Source organism: Heliconius melpomene, chromosome 11 (assembly GCF_056956725.1).
Source record: "Heliconius melpomene rosina isolate 202511_hmr_F chromosome 11, ASM5695672v1, whole genome shotgun sequence".
Classification (NCBI taxonomy): domain Eukaryota; kingdom Metazoa; phylum Arthropoda; class Insecta; order Lepidoptera; family Nymphalidae; genus Heliconius; species Heliconius melpomene.
This window is the reverse complement of record NC_140399.1, coordinates 6,717,858-6,730,085: the sequence shown is the minus strand read 5'-3', so window position 1 is coordinate 6,730,085 and position 12,228 is coordinate 6,717,858. Positions and strand designations below refer to the sequence as shown.

Genomic DNA, 12,228 nt, shown 5'->3' with positions numbered 1-12,228 from the left:
ACATTACTAGCCTGTGGCGTACCCTCGTCCGTCATAAACTCAGTTATTTTATTTTTCAACAGGTAACGGAATAGTACGGTATTGTATAGTATAATAATATTTAATAAATTGTTAACAAGCAAACAATAAAAAAATAATTTACTAGATGTGAAAATTTGATTGATGACAATTTTATTCGTTTACCGTATTCAATGCTCAATGTAGTAGATAAATAAAAATAAAATATTATAGACAATTTCACAACTGCTTATATATTTTAATTTAATAAATGTCTAAAGATTATTCTAGAAAGCCAGTAGTTACTGTATTATTTACGTTTCAGATTTAATTATAAATGCTACGAGGCATGATGCAACTATTGGATGTTGTTTAACAAGATTAAATTTTTTACCAATGGCAACATCTTAAACAGGTGACGCATTTATCAATTCCGTTTAATGTCAAAACGTACCTACAGACAAAGAGTGACTATTATTTTTATTTTTCATCATAATTATATAAATTTTTGTACATCATGTCTTCACGTAAAAAAGTTCTTCTAAAAGTTATCATCCTTGGCGATAGTGGTGTTGGAAAAACATCTTTGATGAATCAGTTTGTCAACAAGAAATTTTCCAACCAATATAAGGCAACAATAGGAGCTGATTTTCTCACGAAAGAGGTAATTGTCGATGACAGGATCGTCACAATGCAGATCTGGGACACAGCAGGACAAGAGCGATTCCAATCTTTGGGGGTAGCATTTTACCGCGGGGCGGATTGTTGCGTCTTAGTTTTTGACGTAACTGCCCCTAACACGTTCAAGTCCTTGGAGAGTTGGAGAGACGAATTTTTGATACAGGCATCACCACGCGATCCTGAAAACTTTCCGTTTGTTATATTAGGTAATAAAGTGGATTTGGATAACCGTGCTGTGTCAGCAAAGCGTGCACAGCAATGGTGTCAAAGCAAAAACGACATTCCTTATTTTGAAACAAGTGCCAAAGAAGCAGTGAACGTCGAACTTGCTTTCCAGACCATAGCACGCAATGCATTGGCTCAAGAAACTGAAGCAGAGCTCTATAATGAATTCCCAGATCAAATTAAGCTGAATGCTAATGACAATGGCCGCAACAGGGATGGAGATAACTGTGCTTGCTAAATTCCACTTCACTTTTAAACAATGGCAATATACTAGTGTCTCTTTATTTTATATAAAAAATACAACAATAGAGTATAATTTTTATTTAAGTAATAGTTAGTTTGATTTATAATCATATGTAAAAATCTGTATAGCCATGATATAATTTCACTTTTGTTTTGGTGATTTTTATGCACTTGCATTATTGTAAGTTAGCACTTATATAAGGATACCTGTCACTGCTAAAAAGAGTTGGTTTGTATTATGTAAAGTACAATTGGATCTGTTTAAATAGAGGAAAACTTTTTATATGTAATAGATACTCCAATCATAATTATGAGTAAAGTTATTATATGTGTAAAGTTATTAGCTAAATTAGTTTGTGTGATATATTTTATTTCATTAATCTAGCAAAGACCAATTGACAACTATATTTAGTTTTAATTTCTATAATTTAACATATTTTCATTTTAATTTAGTTTTAATATAATCTTTATAAACAGTTATTTTTTGTTGAAATACTTATATTTATTGAGTTCAAATTTTTAAATACAAAAAAAGTTTATAAATATTGTCAATGCAAAAAATTAAAGCTTATAGCATTCATATGAATCAACAATTTGTATTTCTTTCTGACTCATATTTTAAAATAAATATTACTGGATTAAAGATAACATACATAAGTGTAATTTGCCAGCAAGACTGCAAAATTCGTAGCAACTATTATATACATATCTTACAATATTTTACCGAGTTATATTTGATGTTTTAATTTTAGCTGATTTATATTTTCTCATGTTTTATTGTCAAAGTAAAATTTTGATAAAACTCTTAATTAGATCATTATGGAGTGATAGTAACTTAAAAAAATGTTTTAAAATCATTTGTTATTGTAATAAATCAAGTAAATTAACAACTGTTTCTTTAGTAAACACTATATTTCTGTATATATTTGAATTTTTTTTATTGTTAGATATAAGTAGATAATGATACAGCAGATAAATTGAAAGACTACTACCATGAGCGTAGGAATAGGGGTGACCCCTCCCCCTATTCCTACACCCTATGGTGGCTTTTTCTCATCCCATAATAGTCTTGTGCTTATCCCAGAATTTTTACTAACAAAAAATTTGCCTTGAAAAATTTTAAAATCTTTACACAAACATACCTGTTCAAACCTCAAGTCCAGCTCTCGCCTCCCAGAAAATATATCTAGATACACGCTAGGTTAGTACTCAGCATTTTGTAATACACTTATTATTATTTAAATAAAACTGCAAAACATTTTGCTACATATGTTATTATTTTATTGTTAACTCATCTCATGAAATTATAGTAGTATAATACATACATGTACATCATTGCTTATTAATATGTGATGTTACAGTTATACTTTAAGCTTAAAATATTAGAAAACATAAAAATTTAAATAAATATTTCCTATATCCCATTGTATATTCATGAAAATTCAGGATTATGATTATTTACTACTATAAATTAGTAGTAAAATTAGAATTGTATGAGTCCTTAAACTGCTATCGCTGATGAGCTTCACAGTTTTAATAAAATAATAAAAAATAATAATTTAAGCAAACAATATTTAATTTATGGCCTATAATTGGAATGATGTTGATTAAAAAATAACTTAAAAAAATATTATATTTTAAACTAACTTCTTGCCTTGTAATGTTTGGGAAATATTAATATCAATCTTTTCTTTGGTATAATGGGATATAATTTTTTGATTGTTATTAGTAGATATAATAAAAGGTAAATTCTAAGGTCTAGATAAAATAATATGATATGCTGTAATAATGGTTGCTTTTAATTTTATATTAATTAATAAAAGTACATAAACAACAGAATCTTGTTTTATATGGAACCTTAAATGTATCAAATATATTCATATTTATTAACCGACTTCAAAAAGGAGGTTATTAATTCGATTGGTGTTTCTTTCTACTGGTGTTACCGTAAGCCTACGTAATAAATTGCAATATAATAAGTAAGTATGTGGCGCCGCTACCTGATATCCAATATTTTTAAATGGGTGTATTAAATTACACAAGAAGCTTTCCTTGCAAAATTAAAGTGATGTGCAAACAATGTAAAGCATGTACCTACTAATAACCATATTTTTGTCTCTGAGACTGATAACTAAAATATATTTTAAAAAATTAAAGTATCGATATGGCTCAAGGGACCACTTTTCAGTCAGCTCAAAACGGGACACTAACTAGGATGGCTTTCGGTTCTTTTTATTAGAGGTGTGCTTCGTGTGTCTAGGTATAAAGTACCTTTCGTTTTTTTTAAAGCCACCCGCTTTTTTCTTTTTTTTATTTTTTCTCGATATCTAATACGGTGTTTTCGTTTTTTTTAAAGTACACCTTTAATAAATAATTTAATACTTTCTTTTTTGAAAAATCGCATACTGCTATAATCACGAAACCGAAAAACAGGGGCCATTGTACGTCCCAGTGGCATGTTTCGGGACACCGGGACACACAATCGAAATACGGGACCGTCCCGTTTTTTCCTTGGAGTCTGGTCACGTTAGGGTGACTACTCCTAAAAGTATAAATTTATGAAAAGCTTATTAAAGAAATATGGCTCTTAAACTTAATAATTGTAGATATAAATTCAGATCAAATAATCTTCAGTCTTCATGTCAGTATAAGGTAGTACATATCATATTATATTATCATGTAGATTTTGTTAAAGGTATAGGTATTACAAGCAGTGTGCGCATGCCTGGCGGGGCGCGGGCGGCTGTGGGAAGGGGACGAAGCTCCAGCGTTTCAGCCGGCCTGCAGGCCTGTAGCGAAGTCAGTCTCGCTTGTGACATGAAAGGGCGCGATTCTTCACACGCATCACGGTGCTCCGAGAAATGCATTACAATGAACAGCCTCCTGGGATTGCATGTAATGGTAAGTCCGAGTTGGTAGGTCCTCATTAAAATTTTAAATTTTGTATGCATATATTTATTGAAATGTATGGAAGTACAGCATTTCTTTTTTGAAATATTACCTATATTACAAAACGTACAAGATCCTTTTCTTTTTTTTATTTACACTAATTAAGAATAGCATGCAAGATATTGCTAATGTCACATTGTTTTACTCTTTTCATATATGATAACATCATAATACGTATATCGTATAATATTATTTATACATTTTCTTGCAGCAAAATAACATAAATTTCGGAAAATTAAATACTTAAATCAATAACTGCATTTCTCATCGTGCAACAACTTAGTGAAAATTCTCATGAAATTTCACCATTTTTTCTGTAATTGTTATATATATATAATTATTATACTGTTTATATCTTATTTTTCATAATAATATTACAATTTAAAATATATCTAATGAGTAAAGTTTAATGATTTGTAGAGATCATTTTAGATTTTCTTATTCCCTGTGTCCTCGTTGACCTTGTGATGTATGCTAAGGGATAAATTATCGCGAAGTTGCTTCAATGCCAATCATAAAGCCCTATAATATAATATAAATCTATTTTCAATCATAAATAGGGAAAGCAGACATTTTCATAAAACTACCTATAAAATACAGATGTAAAATATTTTTTATTATACTTAGAATTTGTAAATAAAGAAGAAGAAATTAGAAGATTTATATATATAGAATTTGTAAGTAAATTCTAAAAGAAAAATTAAATATTTAAATTTCAATTATTAAATTACCTAATTTTTTATTGAAACAAGAGAATGCAGAAGTTGCATACTATTGCGATAGAATGTTTTGATTATGTGGAAAAACTCGCTCAGCACTTTCTAAGAACTCTATCTAACATTTGAGTGTTTGGCCGATTAATTAACCATAGTTATATATTTGAAATATTAAAATTTTTAATAAAAAAGCATCTTTGTGTAACATTTCATATTTTCCCGCTTTTAAAGGATACTTAGAAATATTAATGAACACCACAAAAAAGTTATTCTTATTTCTTTTTATAGAATTACATTAATCGAAATGTGAAGAATTATCTACTTTGATGATTTTCGATATAATTCTCACAATTTATTTATAAATATAAAGCTACGTATATTTATTACGGTCTCATGTTTTCAATAAATATTTTAAAAATATTTATTTGTTTACTCATTAGGTTCGTACTTCGTAGCCACCATTTAAAACCGAAGTAAGAATTTCTAATAAAAATCAAGAATTTCATATAAAAATTAAGAATTTCAAATAATAATAATTTCCTTACGCCTCTTGTCACCTTACTATCACTGACTACTTAATGAGACGTTTTGTACTTATCGCAGGGTAATGGATTAATTAAAAATTATAATAGAAAGATATAGGTTGGCAAGTTGATACTAAAACGTAATAAGGTTTTCAGTTATGCTTCACAACTCACATTATAAGTTCTATAGTTTTAGCCGTTTGTATTTCAAGTTTTCTAATACAAAATTAACTAATTCACAATTTTACTAAAGGAAAATGGGAAACGGAGTGTCTTAACACTAGGTTCCCTCTGCCGACCCTGGGCAGGATGGATTTATTTAATACAAAATTATACATAATTACGATGATTCCGTTAAAAATAGTTTTATTTCACAAATTATACTTTCCTTTAGAATACTTATTAAAAAAAAAGTTCTTTGAATATATTAACAGCTTTAAGCTAAAGCTTAAAAAGAGGAAATATGGTAAATCGATCATCGATGCAATCAATTCGAAATTCTATTATTATAATTAAAAACTAATTATTCTTATAACTAATAAATGTAAAAAAAATATGACTCCTATTGTGTCTTGTTCTAAAACATCCACGAATTATACAGGTGTTTTATAAGCCGCAATATTTCTTTTATTCTATCACCTTGGATATAAAAGCGTTTCAGTTTTATCAAAAAATGTAATAAAGCGAAACCACAGAAATTTATCGAAAATAATATATATTACATACAAAATTTATCTATACAAAATTTATAATAACTATCAAGCATCAAAATACGTCGACACACATTCGTATGCTTCAATGCATTCATTGATTTTATTGAAATTGGCTTGTACCATATACGACTTGTAGTATATGAAGATATACATACTTGTATTTAATTATTAACCTTCGTTTAGATATTGGAAAAAATGTATATATGTGTATTTTAAAGGTATATGTGTATATTATGAAGGTAATTTATTAAAAATTATAAAAGTACTTATACTATTTAAATTTTACGCTACTAATGATTTTTTTACAATGGGGTAGATGTCGTTCGCCTAACCCAACTTGGTATAATGAATTTGTTCCGACTTCTGTACTGCGAAATTGTAAGGAGATATTGCATCATCTGTTGAATTTCGATCCTAGTACTATAACGATATATGTATTATATACTTAAATGTTTCTACCTGTATCATAAATACTTAAATCATCGTTACTAAAATATATAATACCTGGTATTTACTATCTAAATACTTAGAATAGATCTACGTGATTGTCCTTCCTTTTCTTGTTATGAGTCATTTATATATTCAACCATTGGAAAATATATGTAGGTACTGGTGAATTTATTGGTTGGTACGCATTGATTGAGAGTTTAAATAATAAAAATATGATGATTGTTATATTGCTTCTTTGTTTTGACGGTATGACTTATTTATTACCACTACTTTGCCAGTTATACTGTTGCCAAAAAAATAAAGTGCATACATTGTTAGGATTCAGCCATTATTCTCATAATACTAGAATATATATATGTATATATAAAACACTAGCGGCCCGCCCGCGGCTTCGCGTGCGTGGACTACGTTATTATTAATTTCTATCTCCATGAGTACCTACGTCCGTACGTATAAGTGACGTCCGTGTAAAATTTGAGACTCCTAGCATTTGTAGTAACGAAGTTTCATACAAACTTTCAACCCTAAAAACAACCCCTTAGAAGTCGAATATTGCAAATTCCCGTCTTAGCGAGCACCTAAGTTCTGTAAGTAACTCCTATGCAAAATTTGAGATTCCTAGCACAAGTAGTTTCTGAGATTTCGTGATGAGTGAGTGACCTTTGGATTTTATATATATAGAGTAAGAAGACATAATCTACAGTTTCAGGAAATTCTAATTGAATTTTGTAATTTTAAATACGTGTAAATCCACATGAAATAGAAATAGACAGGTGACCTAAATAAACGTACAGATATTTATAATCCTTAGTTACGCTACATTTCTAGGTGCACATGAAGAAGTATTTGATAGAAATTGTTTGTTTATACATAATATTTAATATTTAAATAGTACCTGGTATTTAAATATTGATTTTGATACCTATGACGCGTGGACTTCTGTAGACTAAATGAGACTAAATGCCACGGATGAGTGACGTGCTGTGAATAAAGTAGGCGCCAAATAGCTACCGTCTATTTTAATTAAGATATTTTATTGGTATTGTTCGTTCTACATAAGTAGATTCATTGCTGGTGGACTTATAAGTGTAATTGATTTTAATTAATTATAATTAATCAGATACTTTGTATAATAAAAAACTGTAACTTTTTGTACGTTGTAATAATATTATTTGTTTCAGTGTAATTGTCAAATAGATTGTTTTTTTTTTAATTTTTACAGAATACGATTTTTTTTTTAATCTAATTAAAGGTTACGATTACGAAGGTATACGATTTTATACGACATGATCTATTAATCTAAATCTATTCTCTATGTAAGTACAATTTTTAATATTTTCCATCCGCTTGGAGACTTTTGAGTAAGTTCTAGTCTAATATTTGTCTATCAGGCTATTGTTAGGTACTATAAGGCCTCCTTGATAATCTGTGAGTAGTGTCCACGTAGGTATTACTAAAATGGCCGTCAAAATAATGAAGAATTTTTAAGAATAAAGAATTCGCAGAAGTCCTATCCAAAATCAAAATATTTTAACTCGGGAAATTAATATAGCACCTATAGCTATGTCGGAAACTTAAAAAGATGACATGGAACGTACAGCGTGTTCGTTTCGTTGGTCGTTTTTTAACTGATGATTTTAAAAACAAAACAATTTCTTTCATTTATAGTGATGCACAACGGGAGGTCGCACAAAAATTTTATTATGCCCCTGCGCCAGCGTGTCTTTAAACGCGACAGGTTGTTGGTTCGATTCCTATTCGACGAGATGAAATATTTAATGTTTTGATCTTTGAAATATTTTTTCGATACAATAATGCCCAAGTTTTGCTACCCTTTTACAAGAAATATTGTCAAGTAACTTTTGATAATTTATCCCACCCAAATCACTGAAGTCACATAATCCACGTTATACTTTGTTAACTAATTGTAAAGGTACTTATTGTACTTAGATCTTTGACCAGAAACTCGATCATTCTCCTCATAAAAACATTGTATTTTTTTATAGTATTTTTATTCAATAGTATTTTTTTATCTTTTATTTAGCTTCACACTGTATCTCTTAAATAGCAAAACAAGGCATTCCGTCTTGTGTTGAAAAAATTAAAATATAAAATATATTAAATATTTCATTTCCTAGAGTGGAAATCGAACCCACAACCTGCCGCTTTACAATCACAATTTAATAATTTAATAATAATAATTCTAATGATGTTCTATACTGAAAGTATACTTCGAGCGTAGAGATGTAAACGTTAATATGTACCTAACGATTTTAGCCAATATACTTGTAAATTAGTGATAAGATTAGATTTCGGCTTTATCAAACGATTTCTAACAAATATTATGACGAATAAAGTTTATTTCCTCCTGATTATTTTTATGCGCCGCGTATTTTTGTGGCCCTGACCGGAAAAAAGTAAAACGTGTCTAGATTGTAATCCATACCTACATTATAAATTCGAACGTAACTCTGTCTGTCTGTCTGTCTTTTAATTCAGGCCCGCAATCAGGGCCAAACCGCTAATTTAATTGTGATAAAATACTCATATAGAGATACTTGAGGGTCACGGGATGAACATAGGATACTTTTTTTTCTCATATTTGTAATAACAATGAGCTTGCTTAACGCATCTCTCTATTGAAAATTGAAAATAACTTCATTATTATATTTAATAAATGATGGTATAGTTCAAGCGGCCGTAGCCACGTTCGGGTCCACTAGTTCAAAATAAAAAGTAAAATAATCTACATGTTCATGTATAAACTCTATCTCTACATTGCCTACATATAAAGCAACTAGAAGAAGCGTTAAGCCTTATGTTTTCAAGTTTTATTGAGAAAATCTTATTAAAAATATATTATAATATTATATAACAAAGAAATAATGTAAAAACAATGAATGATTTACAACTAAATCTATGAGAGTGAAGCGCATCGGATAAGCGTTCGCCTTTACAGACAATTCATGTCATTGTCAAAGAACTGGCAATATCAATCAATCGAATGTTTGGTCCGAGTTAGAGCACATAGCATTTTTTTCTTAATTGAAATATATTAATGAAAGTAATAGTTATATTCTGCTTATATATTTTACATTTATCGTCGGTGAGTTAAAAGATTTTGTTTTAGGTTGGTAATTAAATAGATATTTAATTTCTAAAACGTAAACAGTACCAGAGGCCAGTTGTGGCGCAGGGAGACAAGCTAGTGAGTCCAATTCCTACACGAGGAAGTGGAATATTTAATATTTTCATATCCGTCACCGGATGACGAAACAAAACAAAACAAAAGCAAAAGCTCGTCCTTGTGTTCTGCCACTCAACGCAATGCCCCCAAATTCCGGTAGTAAGTGGGAAACGTAAGTGTTTTTTATGAAAAAGGAATGTCTTCACACTAGGTTCCCAGAATCCCTCGACCTACACTGCTATGTGTGGGATACAGCGTGAAGCGAAAAACAGTAAAGGGAATATTACTAAACATAATAGGTACCTAGGTATTCTTCCTAGGTATTCTTTAAGTCCGTTACGCAAGTACCAATTTTTGATTACATCTAACACTAAATATCACATACGGTAACATATTTTCAATCACAACTCAAAAGTAGTACAATTTGCCGCCTACGCTTTTCAATTTGTAGAAATATTTTAAACTCATTTTGACGCATGCGTGAAACATATTGATTGGTCCGTAGCGAATCCCGCTCCTACGAGTGACTTTGAAAATGTTCTTTTTTTATTACTCTCACAGATAAATAGATAATATATCTGACAAATTATTTAAATTAAATAATAAATATAAATTTATATCATTTTAAGAATTTATTGGTGTAATTTTTACATTACATTTTATTAAATATTAAAGTTGATTAATTTTGTTTTTTTTTTTAATTGAATAAGTTATTTTGTCACCGATAGGCTTTATATAATATGAGTCTTGGACAATCCATATTATTTTTACGTATACATTTTTCAAACGGACGTACGTAGACGTAAGTACTTTGACTCTTCATTGAGAAAAAAATTGGCCGACCTTGAAAAGAAACAAACAAATCAATAGAAACATTAACTTCGTCAAAATGGATACTGCTAAATTTACTATTTCAAATATTGAGATGTACTGTTTAGCTAATCTCATTTAATTTTCGTTTCTTGTTATAGACACCTTTGAAGGTTATTTGCATACAATAAATATTTTAGTCTAATTATCAACGCCTCCAGTGTTTTTGTAACTAGGCTTCAGTTCATGTCTTGCTACTAAAATCATTAAATATAATTGGCATATATGTAATTAGAGTTATCGTACTAAATTTTGAACTAATACGATAAATACACATATTTGAATGGCGCTTTCATAAGATAAGTAGACTTTTTAGAAGAACGTGTTATGTGATGTCCTGTGACGTAGTTAGTTATCTAAGAATAAACGACGGTCATCTCTAATTATAACTGGCTAGGTAGGTACATCATGAGTACGTAGCTGCACCTAATATCTTAAAAAATAATACTTAAAATACACACAATTGTTTACATTTGACCGATGGCTATGTTAATTTTGATTTTATTATCTTAAGTTTATTATTTTTTCGAGGCCAGTCGAAGGTATAAGTGCGTCTGTAAACGCGACGAAACTGTCGTCGTGGGTTCGATTCCCATTCGAGGAAATTAAATATTGAGTATTTTCTTTTCTCACTCTGGTAACGAACGCGCAACAGCGCGGCGTTAGGTTTCACGACTCAACATGCAATGCCTCGAGAATTCTGCAGAAAGTTGGGAACGCAAGTATCTTAATGGAACGGAGTGGACGCTAGGTTCCCAGGTTCCGTATGTGTTTACTATATTTGCGGGATGCAGCGTGAAGCAAATTATTTTTATATGACATTGATAAATTCAAATTCCTTGAATTCTTAATTACCGTCATACGCTAATGCCATAATCGTCTACATGTATGGACGTAACACGATCATATGCTTTTTTTATTTTTAGCTTTTGTCACGTGTCAAACTGGTACGGAGATTTGAATGTGGTGGTTTTTGAATTCAATAATAATTTAATATTGTTGTTTTGATTGTTATTAATTATTATGTATGTTATAATGGAAAATAATACAAAGTAATTTTGCGGCGTTGAGATCTGCCACTCAACACGCAAAGCCTCCAGAATTCGGCAGAAAGTGGGGAATGAAGTGTATTAACACTAGGTTCCCTCTGCCTACCCTGCTGTGTCCGGGATACAGTCGGAAGCTGATTTATTTATTTTTATAATGTAATTTATAGGCCTTAAATTTCATAGTGAGATGTATTCTATGCAATATCTGATAAAATTTCGAAAACTTCATTATCATAATGCATTAACCTTATGAAAACTTTCGGTTTTGTCTTTTATTATTTTTATAATATTAGTATTTTTTAATTTTCATTTATTGGTGGCCTCTCAACAACATAAAAACAGAAGTTTTCGAAAAGTATATATAAGAATAAAATCCATGTAGGTACCTAAATGTCATTTCAAGGGCACGAGAAACATTTTTCGGCGACACCAAGTCTAGCATTTAAGGGATAAGAATCAAGGTTAATACCCTCGTCCAATAACTTTGTCACTAAATATTTCGCTTAAGTATAAGTTTCTGTTAGTAAAATGAGAAAATACTTTTTGCATCCCTTTCTTTTTTCTTTTTTAGCGTCTCAGCAGGGTAGGCAGAGACAACTTAAAATCTGTTTCTATTTTACGCCA

The 12,228-nt window shown here is 29.9% G+C and overlaps 2 protein-coding genes across 3 annotated transcripts in view; both read left to right on the top strand.

The window, feature by feature from the left end:
• Window positions 1-47: 47 nt before the first annotated feature.
• On the top strand, window positions 48-2,982 carry Rab7 (RAS oncogene family member Rab7). Its single transcript, XM_085192439.1, has one exon. It carries the CDS (start codon window positions 515-517, stop codon window positions 1,139-1,141), a length of 627 nt encoding a protein of 208 aa, XP_085048565.1. The 5' UTR covers window positions 48-514; the 3' UTR covers window positions 1,142-2,982.
• Window positions 2,983-3,887: 905 nt separating this feature from the next.
• LOC146534640 (b(0,+)-type amino acid transporter 1-like) overlaps window positions 3,888-12,228 on the top strand; it is a 28,453-nt gene continuing 20,112 nt past the window's right edge. For both annotated transcript variants that reach the window (XM_085192431.1, XM_085192430.1), the window contains exon 1: window positions 3,888-4,047. In XM_085192431.1, coding sequence (XP_085048557.1) covers window positions 4,008-4,047 — 40 coding nt within the window. In that variant the 5' untranslated portion in view covers window positions 3,888-4,007. The remainder of the gene's footprint in view (window positions 4,048-12,228) is intronic.